Source organism: Ambystoma mexicanum, chromosome 1q (assembly GCF_040938575.1).
Source record: "Ambystoma mexicanum isolate Mex_15411 chromosome 1q, UKY_AmexF1_1, whole genome shotgun sequence".
NCBI lineage: Eukaryota > Metazoa > Chordata > Amphibia > Caudata > Ambystomatidae > Ambystoma > Ambystoma mexicanum.
In genome coordinates, this window is record NC_090922.1 from 545618870 (window position 1) to 545640419 (window position 21550).

At 44.6% G+C, this 21550-nt stretch overlaps 1 protein-coding gene across 1 annotated transcript in view; it reads left to right on the top strand.

The window, feature by feature from the left end:
* LOC138521653 (carcinoembryonic antigen-related cell adhesion molecule 1-like) overlaps positions 1–21550 on the top strand; it is a 557273-nt gene that overhangs the window by 408180 nt on the left and 127543 nt on the right. Inside the window, exon 4 of the mRNA XM_069634644.1 lies at positions 7281–7562. Within this exon, the coding sequence (XP_069490745.1) occupies positions 7281–7562 (282 nt within the window). The remainder of the gene's footprint in view (positions 1–7280; positions 7563–21550) is intronic.

Below are 21550 nucleotides of genomic sequence, written 5' to 3' on the forward strand. Positions count from 1 at the left end.
CAAATGTGATATTTTACGTTTGGTTTGGGATCAGAATGTTTTAATTCTGAAATTAACTGCATAATTAGTGATTCTTTTTTTACTTTACTGTGTTTCGTGTGAAAAGTGTGAGATCATATGTTTGCTCATGAAATGGCTGATTTTGGAATGAGAAATCTGAAATTAATTCCTGACGTCACCACAAAAGCAACAAGCATTGGCAATGACAACAGTTTTGGCTTTTGTCTAGGCATGGGAAAGGCACTTGCCAGGCACTGCCGTGGTGGTATAAACTGCCCATCAATGGTAGCAGCTGCAAAATAGCAGCTGGGCATCTGATCGCAGTGCCTGTCAAATGCCTAATACTTATACACAAGCCAAAACTGTTGGCTTTGCCAATGCTTGTTTTAACAGGACTTCAATGAAGGACATGCATAGTGCTTATAAATTCATTGGCTGAAGACAGAACAGGTCCACGTTTGTATTACGCAGTAGTGAGTTTACAGCTTCAATTAAGTCATCAACTATCATAAGACTGCTTTAAAAAAAACAACTGGCAGCACTTCGATCACAATGTTTGATGGTAAGGCTTTAACAATCTAGCTCAAAGATATTCCAGGGTTATGCGTTTTGGGCAGGGAGGTACTAGAAGTGGGTGGCAATGGCCTTAGGGATTAACATGGCCCAGGGCAGTCAATGGGTGGGTAGATAACCAAACAACTTCAAGATTTGTATCCCTCCTCATATGCCATATCTCCCTAGCTTTACTGTTATGCAATAGTTCTGGCTTATAGGTGGTGGTTTACTGCTACCCAATATTCAAAACTAAAAAGGTGTGAACCTCGGCAGATTTTGTCATTTCATCTTTGTTCTTCACATCTTATACTATTCAACATCTCTCAAGGCTGTGTTCTAATACCTTGGCCCTCATTACGACCTTGGCGGAGAACCATGGTGCAATTTGCACCATGGTCCATGGCGCTAAGCTGCCAACTCCGCCATGGTGGTTGGCGGACTTACCGCCCCATTCCGACCTTGGCGGGGCGGTAAGTCCCCAATCCCCATTTACCCTTCCCCATTCCCATTTTTGCCCCATAGGGTATAATGGGAGTGGGGAAGGCGTTAATTACGCCACCGTAAATTACGGTGGCGTAATTAACAACAAGGTCCCTTAGCGCCATGGATTTTAACGCCTGCTAAAAGCAGGCGTTAAAATCACCATGGCGCTAAGGGAACTCGTACTCAGGCGGAAAGGGGCGCCATGGTTTACGCCGGCGTAAACCCCTTTCCGCCAGGGTCGTAATGAGGGCCCTTTACTCTTTTCTCTTTAGACTGTTCCTCTCTCATCCTTCATCAACTCCTTAAATCACTCTTGTCATTTCTATGACACTGATGCACACGTCTTCTTTTCTTTCACTTCGTTTTCCGATGCCATTCGCTCCACTAACTCCTCTTGCCCTGCTGCTGTCCAGTCTTGGATGGATGCCCACTTTCTTCACCTTAATCCCTCTAAAACAGAGATCAGTTTCTTTCCTTCTCCTCCCCCCTTACAGTCCTCCTATTCCCCTCCTCTGTCCTCCTCTTCTTTCCTTCAGCTTTGTGTCATCTTTGATCCTTCTCTTCCATTCTTCCTTTTCATTACTAACACCGCCCTCTTGTCGTTTCTCTGTTTATACCCGTTGCAGTGTCCACCAGTTTCTCTACTTTCATGCCACCAAACTCCTTATTTCCTCCTTATCTTGCCTTGACTACTGCTCCTCTCTACCAGTTGGCCTTCCCTGCTCTCATATTGGCCCTCTTAGCGCTGTCTACAAGTAAGCTATCTGTCTCCTTTTCTTACTACCACCTCGTTCTCAATCTCATCCTCCCTTCTCTCTATTTCACTGCTACCCTTTGACTCCTGTATTGTTTTCCACTTTCTATGCTTTGTCTACAAATGCCTCCATGGCCTGGCATCTCTTTATCTCTCTACCTTGCTCTCATTTCACTCTCCTTCCCTCACCCTTCGCTTTCAATTCCTCTTTCTTTGATCAGTCCCTAGAGCTCCCCTTTCTCTCCTCCGTTTCCGTGCCTTTTCTCTCCTCGGTCCTAAATTCTGGAATGCCCTTCATTTGCCTTCCGCTTCTCACCTCTTACCATAAGTCTCATACACGCATACAATAAAAAAATAATTCTCCCTTACTGACTCTTAAACTTTCCCTTTTTCTTGATGTATTCACCTCATTTTCGCTGAATTGTGTACCAAATTGTTGCTAACTAATTGTACAGTGCTTTGGCGGAAGTGTTTTATACACATCAATTAAATACAAATACATAACACTGTGTGCATCTGCTAACAGTTTTAAGCACTATGCAGCATTACATAGAATAATAATTGTACTTGTTGTTACAGTGCTTAGAAGTGGAAGGAGTCTGCCATGAAACACTATATAAGAAATTATTATGATTGCTTTTATTATTATTATTATTATTATTATTATTATTATTATTATTATTATTATTATTATTATTATGATGCAGCAAAATCTGGTCCATTTTGTTGAGCTTGGAATTTTGTGAAGGATTCAGCCAGTAAAGTTTATTCCCTCAAACTTAGCGCAGTTATGACACAGGGCTGGTGGTATTCAGTTGTGGCTCAACTATCACCCCCAGGGATTTGGAGCATGCACACTTGACTTCATTTGTTTCAGGGAGCGAGTGCATTTTACTTGCTCCATAACGAAAAGCGTGCTTGCAGTGGTTTACAGAATCTGAAAAGATTGAGATTCTCAGAAATGTGAATAACTGGGCCCCTGGTCACCCTCCACGGGGCTGTAAATCATCTGGGTCCATTGAAAAGTAGCCTCAACCCTAATTTATGCACAGCACTGTTCAGGGTGTCAGGGAGTCCATAGCACCCTTGACGGTGATGTCATAGCAATCGTTGGGTCTAATGTGGGCTGGACTTTGGAGCTCCACTGGCCATAATGAAAGTCTCTTCACCTCTCCCACTGCCTGTCTATCTTATGCAATGGTTGGGTCAGAATGGTGTCCCCACCTCTGGCCTGATTCAGAAACAGGGAGAGGATAGGGGAGCACCTAATGCCTCACCACTATATGCTGTTATTCCCACCTGCTGCCAAGAGGAACTCAAGCCCGACCAGAGGGTTAGAAGCACCACCAATGAATGTGTGTATGTGTGTGTCGGTGTTTGTTGGGAAGGTGCGTGTTAGAGAGAGCTCGAATTAGTGTGCATGCCTGTGTGAATGAGTGTGTGTGCATGCATGTACATGTTTGAGAGTCTGAACGTGTGTGTGTGTGTGTGTGTGTGTGTGTATGTGTGTGTGTGTGTGTGTGTGTATGTATGTGTGGACTTGCAGGCTTGGCAGAGAAAGCGAGTCTGCTGGTGCTCTCACAAACTCCCACCCCCTGTAAACGTACCTGGGACAAAGTCACAGAGGGTCGGAGGATAGTGAGTGCACTGAGAGCATGAACATGCGCTCTAATGCTGACTGTTAATAACAAGTCACTTTGACTACAGACCGGCTCCTTTCCCGCCTCATTGTACAGCTTTGTTATGGATGATTAAGCACAGATACATTTCCCTTCTGTGAGACAGAGAGGCTTTAGCTTTTGTACCACAAAAGTATGACACCCCAAGTTAAGGGAGAATGCGGCCACGGAATGGACATTTACAAAAGGAAAGTACGTTTTCCCTGCTGCCAGAATGAATAGTCTCACAGGGCCTGCGATTTGTAACACAGATTCTGTCTTCCCCAAACATCAATGCAGAATGTGTCTTCCTCGGTAGTTTGATTGATTACAGCCCTGCAAATGAAGAGAGGGGAATAACCTCCTCTAAAGCGAGGATCTGACCGGTGAAATAAAGGCAGCAGGAATCAATATTGGAAGGTAAATTACCCATGTGTGTTACATGGCGGAAGAGCGAGTTAGTCCTGAAATTCTAATTCTTCTTAGTCTTCCCAGATTTCATCTACATGCCTCTATGAACATCTTTTAGCAGAAAAGGAGATATTGCACCCTCATTGATGTAATTGGATCGATCCCATATTTGTGTATGAAGTCATGTGATCTGACGAAGAAAAAGGCGGGAGAACTGGTGACATCCACTGCCATTGGTTTGTAGAAACACATGTAAGCGGACCTGTAGCAAGGATCAGTATAAGGACACACATGTTCTAATACACACAAGCGATGTGTTTACAAAATAATATATGCATGTAATGCTATGTTTTTCCAAACCATAAAGAAAAGCCTCTACGCAAAAGTAGATCATAACATAATATCTATAAAGACTTTGTAGTGCTGATTTTGCAGGAATACATTGAATTATATCAAGGTCCATTATTCGTTGTTTTGAATGCATATATTTAGTTTAATTTGTTCTACTTTATGAGTTCTTTCTGTTTTGAAATGCACGACTTCTTAAAGAAATGTACATTGTGGGTGTGGTTACATTATGCCTCATTAAAATACATTTGCACACATTGCTGTCGGAATCCCTTCTTTTGATTTACGGCGCCATGCTGGCACATGTTGGCCTGCGACAGCGTGCAAACGTCTTTACAATGACAATTCTGGCAGAAATTGGGCACGGAAAGCATTAACGTGTTCTTGAAACATTTCATATTGATTACCATATTAGCAGAGAGACTCATCTCAAAAGCAAAAGTAAATTTACTACACAATTATTACAAGAGAATGATTGTGATATATTCCTTGCAACTGTAACTAAAGATATATGAAACATGGCAGAGAAGTGTCTTTGTAAGAAAATACACTTGTAATTGTATGTATCCAGATTTGAAATAGAGGCCCTGCACGGGGTAGGAAATGGCACATCTATAATTGTCAAGAGATCAGATAAAGGTGGAAATATTGTTGTATTTAACAGACAATATTATAGTATCCATGGTTTTAAACATCAGGGGCCAGATTATCAAAGTGAGCAAATGAATTTAGCACCGATTTGTCTGCTTAGATCATTTGGAATGAAGTGAACAGATTTAGCCCCAATCTGAATTATCTAAAAAATATTGAATCTACTATGTTTAATGAGTAACATGAAAAGAAATATAGCAAACAGATGTATTGTTATGTTATGCAGCTAAAATAGTACAAGAAACTGTATTTTTGAACCAGTGCAAATGTTTTTAGAAAATAAAGTTTGTGCCAATGTTTGATAATCTGGCCCCTGCTAGACAAATATTGACATGAGACACTGCATTCTGACCCAATGAATACCATTCAATCAATGATCTAAAACAATTCAGACTATTGGTGTTCAGTGGGACTTATCTCTAAAAAAAAGAATATTCATGTATGTTTAGACCTCCATTAGCCTTGATCAATTTGTTACCAAAAAACTATAAGACTAGGTTCAACCTTCCCTCAATAAGGCCGATTATGAGTGTTATTGGAACATTTAAACAACATATCTCTGAATATGTTGATGCAACTTAAAATCCAATAGCATCAGAACACATGACATATACTAGGGATAGTCTAGATTTACTTAATAAATTAGCTCATCCTCAATGGAAATCCAGCTGCTTATTGGTGAGCTTTGGTGTACAAGCTTAGTACATTTTCATTGAACATGAATTAGGTAAAAATGTGATCCATTGTTATAGAAAAAGAATCAGCTAGTTACTTAGCATTAATATGAAATGGTAATCAACATGATAGCTATTATCTTTAAAAAATAATGTTTGTCTTTTTAACTGAAAGATTTAGATGCAAAGGGGGCTGTCAGGAGGGGAGCTAGATGTGTGAAATCCCTGGAAAATGTATACATGTCACTATCGCACATGCTTGGGTACCAAATCCAATAGAATTAAAGGATCTAATTATAATGTAGCAAAGCTATATGGGTGATATGTTTGTTAGTTGGGATGGTGACATTAATGTATTTACTGTCTTCAGTGATTTGCTGAATAATAACAATTTTCAAATTAAATTCACAACGTGCCTCATTATGAGTTTGGAGGTAGCCATGCCATTTCTGCACACCATGGTAGTTAAAAGGAAACCACTACCACCTGCCATTAAGTGAGGAAAGGGTAACATAAAAATGTTATATGAGTAGCTAGACAAAGGGGATACTAGGTTACCCCTCCAGTACTCTATTGTAAGATAGTGTGTGCTGGGACTAGAAAGTTACAAATGTAAGTAAAGTCAATTTCACTTCACTGCTCTTGGAAACAGTTGTTTAACCAAGAGAAGGTATTCAAACCTTTGGGAAATCTGAAAGACTACACAGGGTACACAATCACATTCAAATACATGAGAGAGTGGGAAAAAGTTCTCACTCTTTCCAGGTTAAAGCAAATCAAGTCCTCAAAATCCAGCAAAGTTGCTGGGGGTCTCTAAAGTGGAGGGAATTAGCACATTTCTGAGAATTCTCCTTAACAGTGGGTAATGTTACAATTGTTTTGTCAAATTCATAAAAATGCTTAATTTAGTTTGCCAAACTACAAACAGTAAAACATTGTTAATGTTATCAATTGCCAGGCACTTCATTGTGTACATCATTACATCTATTTGTAATAGAATGTATATAGGTAATAGAGTTAAATGTTGATGAATTGTGATTCTTTTCAATACAAGAGATAAGGTGAAGTGATCGAGAACATCAATTGAGGCAAGGAGAGGCTACATGATTATACTATTTAGGATGCACAATAGAAGGATTGTAAAGTATTCACCTGGCCCAATGCAAAACACTTTTGGGCTAGCAGTTAGGTGCCTTCTTTCAGCTGCCCTTCCACTGGCAGAAGGTTTTAGGGAAAAAGGACAGTCTTGTAAGGCAGTCGTGTTTTGAAAGGTAAGGAGTACACATATGACAACCAGTAGTGTCTAGTTAACATATTTGAACTATGATTTCATCAAAAAACCCTTAGAGTACATGGTGTTATTTTGAACGGTATATTGACACCAATCTATTTCCCATCAGGTAGTGCTGCAGTCTTTGCCCACTGTCTCTGTTCTTCCTGAGGAAAAGGGGCTTCTTCCCTCATTTCCCAGCCTGCCTTTAATTCCTGACCAGTTTTATTTCCCAGGCTTTGCCTGCAGATATGTTCCTTCTCTGTTCTCTAACTGATGTAACCACACCTTGCTAGTATTTAAATGAGGGTGATGGGAAAGGGAGAGTGGGCTTTAGTCTGTCTCCTTACCTCGCCTCCTCTATTCTGTGTGGTGTTAACTCTTGTCTGTGATTGGAGGAAAGGCACCTACTGTCATGGGATAGGTCAAGATGTCCCTCAAGCTCCGGGTACTAATTGCACCCCTTTTTTCCACAGAGATTCTATCCCCACCGACCTTGACCAATACCACAGCGTATGAGTTTGTTGGTGACAACGTGACTCTGCAGTGCCAGGATGGGAACCAGACAGTGGACCGCTACACATTTTCCCGGGATAACCTGCATGACCCCTGCAGGGAGAATCACATCACCTGCCAGGGCAGCGGCTTCATGCACTTCCATCACATAAAGGAATCTGACAATGGGAGCTACACCTGCACAATACACAACCCCATTAGCAACAGCACCAGCGCACCTCTGGAGATCAAGGTGAAACAAGGTAAGCAAGATGAAGCTTGTATAATTAAGGAGTTTACTCGCTCAAAGATGAGCGACCTTAACATTTCAAATATTACATCACTGAAACACCGCTTTATCATTTCAACCAGCACCTAACCTGGCCAGCTAGAACGTAGCTATCCAAAATGTTTCCTGCCACAAGTAAGGCCACCAATACTAAATAACCATTTTAAACATGGATGCTATTAATTTGTTTGACACACTTAACATGTGCATTTCTATGCTGGACACACACAATCTACCCTTTGTATTTTCCTATACTTGCTTCCTTTTCTCCCCTGTCTCTGTCAGTGCTGGAAATGCAAAAGGAATTACTGTGGAAACCCGCCTCCTGTTGGGGTTGGGTGAGTGGCCAGAGTGATGAGGTAGGGCTAGCGGTGGAGCCCTGACAATCAAATGAAAGGTTTGTTAATAGTTTTAAAATCCACTGGGGGAAAATACTGTAACACTCAGTTTTATAGAGACAACTTGAAATGTGCACAAATTACATAATAAATCAACCTGAGACATTTTAACTTTTATAGTAACATGTTGAGCAAAGTAATGTGATACCAGCGTGCAAAGTAATGTGAGTCTAAAAAAATCTCTTTAGGATTTTACAAAAGTACTAGCAAAAGATGTACCATCAAGATTAAAAGAGATATGGTGAAAGAAAACGCATGATACAATCACCTGTTTGTAGTCATTGTTACACACATAATGCTGCCTTATAGACGCCCCTCATTTCTAATCATTTGATATTCGCACCAATTAAGGGACATGCCACAGACCATATCTGCTCCCAATTTCCTACTCTCTGCTCTGTCTACAGTCATCTAACAGTAATCAAACATAAATGTAGTATATTGCAAAAAAAAGAAAAATGGAGTAGAACTCAGAGTTGGTATGTAAGAACTCTGCACGGTTGATCACTGCGGGTGCAGTGCAATGTGGGGGCTTCAGCTTTTGTTTTCGGCTTCCTTCGATTTGCAATCTGGAGAGACATTATTTGCCATATTCTGGATTCTGGTGAAGGCCACCCAATTTCCTGTTTAATTAGCCTAACAACAAATGTCCAATAGTATGTTATGTATTAGAAGCCTGGTGGTGACATGAATAAGTGCTTTAGCCAATCAGTCGACTCAGATAGTGGGACTTACCTCACGGTATGAGCCTGTAATTCGAGCACTCTAGTAGGTTGGTCACCCCTCTCTGATGCCGTTTGCCATTAGCCTGCCTCCCACATTCATCCTGAACTCTTCCCTTCACTGCTTCCCTACAGCCTCTTTGCATCTGTTGTCACCTGAACCCACTCACCTCATGACACAGGACATAGACAGATACCACCATGGAAATGGGCTTTGAGTTTTTTCTGTTCGCCATTCCCTCTTGGCCTTCTCTTCTGGTAATTTTAACTTGGTAAATGGCTGTCATGCCGTTCTCAATTTAAGAAAAAAAATGTCTATTAAAAACTCAAGCAATATGTCGGGTGCTAATAGCCATAACAAGCTATCAATGGGGAGGGGATAACAGTCAAGGAATCTTTTTAAGTACCCGTGCTTCACTCTGCCCTTTAACCTGATTTGCTGGGCCATTATTTCATGAGATTACCCTCCTAAGAAGGGTTAATGCCTAATTAAATATACTATTTTACATAGTTCTTAATTTTGGATTCCTTCGTTTTAAGCAGTGTATAATAGGTTTTATTATTACCCAAAAACGTACACAATCGATGAAACTTCGAAAGATAAAGGCTTAGTTGACCTTGTTGGTATTCAAAGTTGTGAGCTGCAGGCTGGCCCCCTGTCTGAGGCAAGTGCTTAATACATTGAGCTATCTTCCCTGCTCCCTGGAGTGCTGTTTAGGGGGTTGACATGATATCCATAAAATCTGCTTCCTTGACAATTACTTGGCTTTTGAATTAGCTTGAAAAATTTAACAGCTCAAGATTACTTGATTACAGTTTTTCTTTCCTTCTCATTTCATCAACCTCCTCGTGAAGAAACGGCTGGGTATTTTTCAGTAAATGTTTGCTTTATTTCTGCTGTTTGCTCAGCGCCACTGGGTTCCTGTTCCCACCTCCCTGCCTGCCCCCTCCCCTGATTGACTGACTTTCCAAACACCAGGAAAGTGTGGGCCTAGACCTGATGCCTCACGGCCTCCCTCAGCCACTTTGGTCCGTGACAATCCTTCTTGCTGCAACCTAGTTGGGCATTTTGTCTGTAGATTTTTGTTTTATTGCTGCTGTTTGCTGCCTCTGGCGCTCATCACCACTTTGTTCTTGATGCCTGCTCCCACCTCCCTGCGGGGCTTTTCCCCTGATTGGTTCACTGTGCCTGTATCACACAACTCACCAGGGCATCCCACTGCCCATTGCAGCCCCTCCAGCTAAGGGCCCTAAGGTAAAGGGCAGCTCGTGCAGAAGCAGCTCCAGATCGGGTTGGCCTGTGGAGCCTGCAGCTGTCAAACAGCAGCCGCTGACAAGGTAAGCATGGTTTGTGCAGGGGGTACAGCCATCACTGTACGCCATTAAACTGATCAACCATTCTTATTACCCCATTATTAGCTTGTTGTCTGTAGTGTGATGCACCACAATTGAATGGTAACGATATCTGTAATCTAGGTAGATAGTGTTAGTTAGCCATATCTCGCATCTAGGTAGATTGTGTTAGTTAGCCGTATCTCGCATCTAGGTAGATTGTGTTAGTTAGCCATATCTCACATCTAGGTAGATTGTGTTAGTTAGCCATATCTCCCATCTAGGCAGATTGTTTTAGTTAACCATATCTCGCATTTTGGCCTGATTGTCTTAGTTAGCCATATCTTGCATCTAGGTAGTTTGTGTTAGTTAGCCATGTCACACATCTAGGTAAATTGTGTAAATTAGCCATATCTCGCATTTAGCCTGACTGTGTTAGTCAGCCATATATCAGATTCAGCCTGTTTGCTTTGGTAAATCATAAGTTTTAGGTGTTACTACATTTACTGTTGTCCCCCATTTTAGGCCATTCTCCCTCTATCCAGGTGTCCCAAATCTAAGTGTTACTGCATTTCCTGTTGTAACCCATTTTAGGCCATTCACCCACTATCCAGGTGTCCCAAATTTAAGTGTTACTGCATTTACTGTCGTGACCGCATTTTAGGCCATGTTCCCACTATTGAGGTGTCCAAAATCTAAGTGTTGTTGCATTTCTTGTTGTACCCCATCTTGGGCCATTCACCCTCTATCCAGGTTTCGCAAAACCTATGTGTTACTGCATTTACTGCTGTACCCCATTTTAGGCCATTCTTCCTCTATCCATGTGTCCCACATCTACGTGGTACTAGAATCAAGATAGCCACGCTGCAGTCAGCCACAGCTGGCATCCGGGCCAGCGGTCTGCATTAGCTATACCTGGCATTGCTGCCGGGTCCTCAATCTGAGCCTCTCTCCCTCTTTCCATGCATCCTAAGTCTAGCTGCTACCCCATTCTCTGCTGCGCCCACAGCCAGGGAGTTTTTTCCACCTGCTAGGTATCCCACAGTGAGGTATCAATGCTATTACAATTTTGACCGCAATCCTAGTCCCCCACTCACTCACCAGGCATCCCCAAGTTAAGTACAGGTGATGTGCCCCAGCCTGGGCACCCCACAACCCCTGGTAGCTAAGGTACAGGTGCCTTTTGAGTAATCACTGTGTCACCAATGTGGGATGTTTAAACCCACTAGTCCAGGCCCTGCAACATTCCGGTGCACTGCTTGCATCAGGAACATCACAATGGCCGCCGGAAAGCATGCTGCTCGCTAAAAATCACCCTGAAGTGCGCAGTAAAAATCTGAAAAATAGGCCGCCATCCACTTTTGCCTATTTTAGTGGGAACACAGGAGACCACTGCCAAAAACCCATCATTTGGCTGCCCAAAAAGCAAGGCTGATTGCAAAAGAAACACAGAGCTGTGTGAAAATCTGTTTTTCTTGGTTGTCAAATTTGCAAAAATCATGGCTCACAAACCACCTAAAAGACCCAACCTCCTTGTTGGGTGTTAAACATCATTCTACTTCAAGAATCCACATACATACAATGTCCAAAGAAGTACACTTATCAGAAGAAAATCCATATTGAAGATTGCTTGCTTGGAAAATTAAGTTGAAAATAGGTGCAATACTGTTACTCGCCTCTCTCAGATGCTGGTGATCTCTAAATCTGTCAGGTGAAACTTGTGTCTCAAAAGCTAAATATGCCAAAGAAGGGACTTCCATCAAATGCAATATGGGGTGCCACACATTGATTTTCATGTTGAAAAGACAGGAATTGAAGACATGTTTGCTTATTTTAAAATGTGTAACTTTAATTTCCACAAGAAAACATTTCACAATTGACCATAAGGTAACCTGATCCAGCTAAACTCCAAGAGGTTTCCCACACTGAGCTTCAAAGACATTCCACACCCTTTTACCAAACTAAGGAACCTTTCCCCCTGCTCTCTGCTGACAGGCAAGTGTGAAAGGAAATGGGAGGGGCACTCTGGTATGTTGCTCTGAGTGTAGACAAAGAACTCCCTTGAGCTGAATGAAAATGCTAATTCGGGTGTGATTGACACCAACTGCCCTGGCAGGAAGAAGCCCATGTGACTCTCTGACTCAGCCGAGCCTTGGAGGCGGGCCAGACTGAAAATGTGGATTTGAAACTAAAGTAACTGTATGTTTTAGAAAAAGACTTATAGCAAATTGTACGGAACTGATAAAAATATGGGATTTATAGGGTATTAAAATGAAAAATTCGCTCACAGTTTAAAACTAATCTGGAATATGTGCGATGTTCTGAGACTGAACCACAGAATGTGTAATATTGTAGCTATTGTGATTATGCTATGAAGATGAAAATGTACAGAAGTATGCCCAGATGGTATGTGCATGTATGTGTACAAAATTGTACAGATCCGAAAATGTGTAACCAACCAAAAGCACGGAAAACTGTTATTTATGAACCAAAACTCATAGGAATATGAGACTTTGACAGAAGCGTACCTTAAGTCATCTGTAATGTAGATATGCATTATCAATAAGTGTGTGATTGCAGTCGATCACACAACAGGTCACTACAACTGGGTCAGATATGTGGAGAGATCAGGGTCCCTTACATGTGGCCCTGAGTGAACTATATATGGCTTCTAAGGCCAAAGATGAACACAATAAGATTGCCAGGATAGCAGCATATTTGTATCTATATATGGGAGCCATGCAGGACAAATGTGCTGAAGGCCAAGATCTGGCAAATAGGCAACAGATCGCGTTAGAGAAGGCCCAATCTAACCTGGTCTCTTCTGAGCAGAGGATGCACAGAAGCCAGGAGTCAGAAAATGAGAGCAGACAGTATCTCATTAAAATCAAAGAGGACATGTGTATCCTGCAACAGGAAAAGTCTGACCAGGATACCAGATTTCTGGCCTTGCAGAAGGAGTACCAAGACAGTTTGGACTCCTTACTGCAGAGCCAGAAAAAGCTGAAGCAACAGATCAAATTCAACAGGGCATGCACAAAGCAGGTAGCCACCCTGCAAATCCAACTAGACAGAGAGAAAGAGGAAAGCAATACATTGATTTTGAAAGACCTGGATACCCAGGCAGAGTTTGATGAAGAACGCCAGAAAGCTGGTGCCTTTCAAAGGCAGAGGGACGACCTGGCGTCACAAATGGAGGCTCTTGGTCAGGAAAGGGATACCTTAGGCCAGGAAGTCTGCCATTTAAAAAGAAAAATTGAAGAAAATCACTTGGCCCTCCAGGGGCTGGGTGACCTCCAAAAAGAGCATCAGGGCTTGCTAGATCACACCAGGAGGGTGGAGGAGGCTCTGGCAAGAAAGGAGCAGGCCAGTAGGGATGGGACTGAGCCTCCTGCAGCAGAGACTGGCCCAGTACTCCAGGACCAATCAGGAGGCACAGAGAGAAAATTAGGCTCTCTGTCAGCACAATGATAGGCTCCAGCGACAGGTAGCCATGCAGGAGAGACTGATAGAGTCTAGTAAGGCCTTAACTGAGGAACTGAAGGCGCAGGCCCTTGCATTGCAACAGTGAGCAGGGGCTGACAGAGATGAAGCTTGCTGGGAAAGGGAAACACCTGAGCATAACCTCAGGAGCCCTAGTACCGGAGGCCTTCATCTCTCTCAGTCCCTGGACTCTGCCACTCCCATGTCCCCTGGCGCACATGAGCACAGGGCCACAGGGATGGCAGATTACTATCCAACCGAAAGTATGGGGCTCATAGGCCAGTACCAACCAGGAATGGAGGGGCGGGCATCGGGGTATGGGCACCCAAGCACAGTGCAATTTAGTGGGGAACCCCAGGAGAGTAGGCCCATTAAGGGCATCCTGAAAACCTCTGCCCAGTTAGGTCAGTGTGGGGGTACCCATCAAATCCTAGCAGCAAGGAGGGATCTGAAGACTCCTCTGAGCGTCACAGGACACAGGAGACCAGGTTCCCACATTCTGCCAGCCATTCCCAGGCGTGCAGAATCCGGGAAAACCTGGAAGATCAGATGGGCACCTCTGGGAGCAGTGCCTCTGAGTCAGAGGATGAATGGACCAGGGTTACCCGAACCAAAAAGGCCAATAAGGCAAAAAGGGCCTTGCTTAAGGACCCATTGAAACAAATAAAGGCAATAAGGAGTGTCATCAATCCTTATCATAAGAACTCCAAGTATTCTGTTTGGGAACACTTGGAGCTCTTTGAGCAAATGATGGAGACTTTCCATTTGAAGGACAGTAGTAGCTGCATTCAGTATGTGAAATGGACATCCTCACCAGAATACTCCAGTTTCTTTGTGGGGCAGGAGGACCAAAATTATTCTAGATGGTCCACCTATAGGGCGGCCATCTTGAAGCATTGTTCTGTACACAGAAATCCCTAAGGGGCTCGAAAGGCAGCCTACAACTTGCAATGTGGGGAGGATCAGGCCCCACCAGAACTTGTGCAGGAACTAAAGCGTGCCTTTGTGCAGACTACAAGAAGCGTGCGCACGGACAGCAAAGAATTTGTCAATACTTTTTTCCATGCTCTACCAAAGTACATCATGACCCAGCTAGTGAGAGACTTTCATGAGAAAAGATCACTAGACTGGGTCATTGAACAGGCCACCCGAAGCTATGAGGTGCAAAAGCCCATAGAAAACAAGAATACTCAAAAAAGCCCCAAAACAACCAGCACCCCTACTGCTGCTAAGGTGGCAGAGGTAAAGGTTGCCCCCATTTTGGATTTGGAGATGGGGGAGGCCTAAAAACCCTCCTGCACAGCAGAATAATCCCAAGCCCAGAAGGCCCTCGGGCCAGTCACAGACAGGGAGCCAAGGAGTTAGTCCCACAAATGGGATCCCTCACTCCCCTGACTACATAAGTCCCTGTTACAAGGGGAACAGACCCATCCTGGGTTATGTGTGGACTCCTCCAGCCCAAGGGCGGAGGGGATCGAACCAAGCAGCACCTAACCCAGGGAACTTCCCGCCTCACTTCCCCCAGGAGGGCAGAAGTTCCCCAAATCCTGGGCAGAACTTTTTCCCCAGGTACCCTCAAAACCTCCAAACCCATAACAGTCCATCCTTCTTTCCTCACTTTCCTGAGCCCAGACAACCTAATCCGGGTTAGGGGAGACCAAGGGTGGAGGGGTACCCAAATCTTCCCAACCCGGGGTATTACCAGAGAAGGGATAGCTACCCTTCCCGGGATCAGCCCAGGGGAGAAATGAGAACCCTGTATCAGCCTGAGCAGGTTTCACAGCTAGAGCGCCAGGTCCAAAACATGGCACAGGATCTGGGTTGCATGCTGAGGGCTCAACAGAACCCTCAGATGAGCATGCTGGTGCAGAATGCCCCAAACTCTGGACCTGGTGCTCCAGAGCAATGACGGGGGCAGCAACCCAACAACTCACAAGTTCCCAGGGAGGAGGCACAAGGGGAAGGGGGGTGTAAAGCCTTGGAGGAAGCTTCCTTCCCCATTTGTAAAAAGCCCCTGGAAACCCAGGAACCGGGACCAAAATCTTCTGCCCCTGAAAGTCTGCCACCCAAGGAGCAGAGGGGGGGTAGGAGAAACAAAGGACCCAAACAGCCCCATTTTGTGGAGGAGGTACAAATCTTCCAATTTGAAGGAGAGGGGTCCTCAGAGGATTCTGGGAAAAGGATCTTCTCCTTCAGAGATGGGGGAACTCCTCCCAAGGAAAAATGGGTCCCAAAGGATTCAAATCCAGACTGGGTAGATGTGGGGACTGAGCTAGCCCCCCCCTTCATCCAACCCCAGAACCAACAACATGAAAATCCCCTGTTTCAAAACCATCCTGGTGACTGCCTCCAAAAAAGGGGGGGCGGCCCAGAACCAGAACCAGGGGAACTCAAAACATCTCCCATCTCTAGTTGCCACCTTTTCTTTGCAGATTCCCAAGACTCCCCACAGAATTCGGCCCACATATCTTCTCTCTCAATGTCCAAAACTAAAAAACTAACCCACCAGTTGTCCAAAAAATGTACATTATCTGTGCCCCCTTGCAGAGAAGGAGGGAAGATACTATGCCCCGGTTCAAGTACAGGGGCAGGGTACAATTTTGGCACTGGTGGACACTGGATCCCAAGCTACCCTTCTGTCCAAAAATGCCTTTGATAAACTAAATTCAGGAAGAGGGGAGAAATACCAAATTCCTCTCACCTCTCTTCATGGACAACTTCAGAACTTTGACGGGAAGGAAATTCCCGTCGAGGGGACTGCGGATTTGGACATTAAAATTGGGTGACACAAGGTGAAGCACCCGGTCATAGTTGTGACTCCAGAGGACACCTCTTGTTTACTAGGGAATGACCTCCTGCGAACGTTGTCACCCCTAATAAATTGCGTAAACAAGGTCCTCTGGACCCTGACTAGCCGACCAATAAAATTAAAACAGAGTGTCAACCATGTTAGTTTAAATGGCACCTGCCACATGGTTGAACAAAAATCTGACCAAGTAGAATTTCACTTCCAGAACAACCAAATTCCAGACGTGACAGTAATAGCAGTAGGACAACAAACTGGTGATGGGGGTCCTCTCTATTTCTGAAAATCAACCTCCTGAAATTCTTTACCAATCCACAATCAGACATTCCTACTCCTATAGTATAGAAAGATGAAAAATCAGCTCAGAGCCTGGCTGATATTCAGCAAATTGGAGAGCAGTTGTTCATCCCTGTTCAGTTAAATGAAGGGAAGGACTCTGTTCTCGCCCGAGTGTGTGTGAACAACGGTAAGAGTTTCATCAGCGAAGCCATGTTCCGCCAACTCCCAAAAGATCCAGCCATTCCCACATTTAGACTCATGGACAAATGGGAAATGGATCTGGAAGCACCCAATGCCAAACATCTCCTGCCAAGCTGGTGTTTGCTCAAAATCTTCATAGGCAACAAGAGCAAAGTCCATAATTGTTGGGTCGTGCGAGACGTCACAGCTGCCTTTTACTTAGGCAGTGACATTCTCAATCGCTTTGCCATTAGTTTGGACCTAATAAACTTCAAAGGTTGTTCCCGATTAGCAGATAATCCCATGGGCTTTGATGATCCAGAGAAGGCATTTAGGTCACCTTAACTGCTGCCTTATGCAGTTGAAATTCAGATTGGAGAGGAAGTCACCATCCAGAAAGGACCCGACAATTCTCCCTGGAAGTGAAAGTTAAAAGAGGACAGTAATTGAAAAACCCTGATGCCTATATTCATCTAAATGCTTCTCTCCAACAGCAAGGGTTGGGGGTAAACCCAACACCATTAGTCAACATAGAACATGACACCATTCTAATAGAGGTGAATAACAGCGACTTAAAGAGTATCAGTCTAGCCGCAGGCACCATTATTGGAATGGTGGTTGATGACCGACATTTTTCCATTGATTTAGGCAATGAACGGTTAAGACCAATCCCCAAGGACTGTTTTGACAGTGACAGTGATGACAACACAACACCAGACAAGATCTTTACCCGGCATGGGGGGAACTTCCTGGTGTACACTTCCTGCCCTTATGGTAAGGAAGATGTGCCTTGTGACTTCAGGAGGGATGAGGTGATTTTCCAGGTCCATGAGGAATGCCTTCCCCACCTGAAGCCACCAGTCCAAATCAACACTTTGACCAGGGACTTCTCCACCCAGCTGGAGGAGGCCGCTAGATAGCGAAACCAGACGTCTTTCCAGGCGTCAGGCAGATGGTTGAAGAGAGAGTCAACCTAGCTGATGTCTGTGAGACTCTGGAACAGAAGCAAAAGTTGAAACAAGTCTTCTTAGATTTTCAAGATCTCTTTGCGGTGGACTCATATGACTGTGGTCGCACCGACATCTACACAACAACAATTCTCATGGACCCTGGCATGACTCCAGAGTTTGTGAAGCAAAATTGCTTGCCTCTCGCATCAATGGAGTCCCTTACTGAAATAATTAAGAACCTTGAGTCTCGTGGGATAATCCGTCCAGTCCACAGCACCTTCAATAATCCGGTGCTGGGGATTTTGAAGCCAAACGGCCAGTGGAGACTCTGCGCTGACCTTAGGGAGCTCAAAAAACGGGTCCATACTTCCCGATGGCCTCTTCCCTACATTGACCAAGGGCTGGGCCAGATCCAGGGTTCACAGGTATTCACTGCAATAGACCTGACCAATGGATACTGCACAGTACCTGTCAGTAGGGAGGACCAATACAAGCTGGCCTTTACCTTTGGGGGGCAGCAGTACACATGGACCCAGACTCCCTTCGGATACCTCAACTCCGGCAATGAGTTCAACATTTTTCTACATAAGGCCATGCCCGACCTGGGTGAGAGGGGTAACCTGGCCTTTGTAGATGATGTACTCATCAAAAGCTCAACTGTGGAGGAACACATAGCGGAGATCCGTTATGTTCTGACACAGTTGAGGGCCACCGGAGCAAAACTTTCCTTTCAAAAGGCACAGTGGTGTAGAACCCGTGTCAATTTCTTGGGGCGTGAGATTACTCCTCAGGGTCTCTGTCCCCAGGAAAAGTAAGTGGAAGCACTCCAGAAATTGAAAGATCCCACAACTCTGCGGGAACTAAGGAGCCTCCTTGGACTGACTAATTACAGTAGAAAGTTCATTGAGGGCTACACAGAGATCACAAGACCCCTGATTCATCTTTTGAAGGGGGGACAAGTGGGAGTGGGGTCCAGAACAAGCCAAGGCAGTAAGACAACTCAAAAGAAGTCTCTCACAAGCACCTTCCCTAGCTTACCCTGTCAGAAACAAGGAGTTCTTCTTGGAGACAGGGTTCTCTAATACATGCTTGACTGCAGTATTATACCAAAAGCATGACAAGGTCAATAAAGTAATTTCCTATGGGAGTAAAACTTTATCCTCTGTGGAGGAAACATTCAACGATTGTGAGAAGGCACTCCTGGCAACGGTGTGGGCATTGAAGAATGACTGCCCTTTTATTCAGGGGGAACACATCATAGTGGAGACTCCACACCAGCCTCTGCAATATCACCAAAGTGACAGAATCCGGGCCGGAAATGTGAGTAATTCCCAAATTACTTCCTGGATTCTGTCAATGCAAGGTTTTCCTGTGGAGGTCAGATATGGCCAAAACAAGAAGAGTCCCCTCGCACAAGGTCTGGCTGACTTGCATGATCGTGCCAGAGAAAACTGTCTCGAGGATGAGAGTCTAAAAATCAAGGACAACATGGAGGCATACCTCAATTCTCCACACAAAGGGCCTCATTACACGGTATGCGGTAAGGGTTTACCGGTACCGGTAAGGGCACCGGTACCAGTAAACCCTTACCACCTTACTACAAGGTCCCTTGCGGGACCCAGCCTTAACGGCTGGTTTTATCAGCTGTTAAGGAACGGGCCCGCTAAGGGACCTTGGTGCTAATTACGGTACCGCAATTTGCGGTACCGTAATTAGCGCTTTCCCCATTCCCATTGAGCCCTATGGGGGCAAAAATGGGAATGGGGAAGTGCCTTGGTGAATGGGGATTTACCGCCCCCGCTCACCTTCGAGCAGGGCGGTAATTCCGTCATCCACCAAGGCGGGCACGGTAAAATACCGGCGGCAACCATGGCACTAATAGCGCCATGGTTACCGCCTACCGTGTAATGAGGCCCAAAGTCTTTGAAGAAGACAAGTGTGAGGGAATGCCCACTCTCTATGTGGATGGATGCTCTTACCATGTTGACAACAACGGGGAAAAATAACTTGTGGCCGGCGTAGGGAATGCATGGGTGAATGAGACCCCCGAACCCTCCGCCGGGTACAAGATTAATCCCCGAAGTAGTCAAGTGGCAGAGTTGATGGCTGTGCATCAAGCCATCCTCACTGCTGTCCGACATCAACTCCATGAACTGGTCATAATCACTGATTCGGATTATGTACGAAACAGGTTCGTGGAGCACCTGGTTAACTAAAAAACCCTTGAAAATGGGAAATTAATTCAAAATATTGAAGATCTGGTCACCTCGAATGGCATGACCATCTACTGGAAAAAGATCAAGGGTCATTCCAAGGTAGAGGGACCAGACAAAACTGGAAATGACTTAGCTGATCAGCTGGCCAAAACCAGAGCCATCCAAGGGGAACTAATTGAGATTGAGTCCCTGTTGGGGGAAATTCAGGTTACTGCTATCACTAGGTCCCAGACAAATGCTCACAATGACCTCTCAACTGCACAATGGAGTAAGGAAACCCCAGATGCTGATTTGATTTTGGCTCAAAATGCAGATCCAATAATTGGTAAGTTTTACCAACACATTGAGGACCCTGAGAACTTTCCCCTGGCAGATACCGATTACATAGGGAAAGAGAGCCTCAGAGTGTTGATGAAATGTCCAAAAATGTTCTGAATCCAAGACGGTTTGTTGGTAAGGAAATACCTAGCTGGCCATGATCAGTGGGTGGTTCTTACCTCATTCCGAAGCCTGATGTTAACTCACGCCCACAGCCGGTCATAGGGGGTTTCATACAACACTTGAAATCTTAAGAGAGGTTGCATACTGGCCACACATGGGGTAGGACCTCGCCCAATACCTGAAGGGGTGTCTTGTGTGTGCACAATTTTAGCCAACATTCCTCACACCGTGCGCCTCTCCAAAAGAGGGGGATGACACTGCCATGGTCAGATTTGCAAGTCGATTTTATGGGGCCCGTGATTTGCTCCTCTAGGGGGAACAAGTACATGTTGACCGTGACATGCTTGTTTACTAAATGGGTTGAATGTCTCCCGGCCCCAAACTGCAAGGCAGAAACAACAGCTGCCCTGATGATCAACCACATCTTTTCACGTTTTGGACTACCCCAAATGATTGAGTCAGAAAGAGGTAGCCATTACACCAGCGAAGTAATGACAAAGATGTGGGAGATACTTGGGGTCAAAAGGAAGCTACACATTGCTTACCGGCAGCCTCTAGTGGTGCAGTAGAGAGATACAACAAAACCATTGTGAGCATATTAAAAAGGTTTGTGGCAGAACCTGGGCCAAGTTGGGATATTCGATTACCTCTTGTCCTAATGGCCATCAGATCTACCCCTTCATCTGCAACTAAAAAGTCACCGTTTGAGCTGATGACTGTACGCAGGATGGTGCTTCCCCAGCATCTGCTCTACAGAACCCAAGAGCAGACATTGATCAGTGCCTCCACAACTCATGAGTATGTTGAAAATTAAGAAAACACCTTCATCATGCTTTTGCCTATGCTCAGCGAAATCTAGAAAGATCTGCAGACAGCATGAAGACCAACTATGACTTGAAGGCTACCAGAAAAGAATAAAATGTAGGAGTCGGGTCTACTTATACAATTTCCACAGGAACCAGGCCAAACAGCGCAATTTTTTGCCTACCTGGAGGGGTCCTTTGAAATTGTAGACAAAATCTCCCCAGTCGCCTACAAACTCTGCATCCCCAAAGGCAGTTTGGCAGAAGGGGAAGATAAGTGGGTCCATATTAAGCAACTAAAGTGTTGCCATCCTACGCACACTCTGCAGCAACTGGAGGAGGCTTCTGGAAC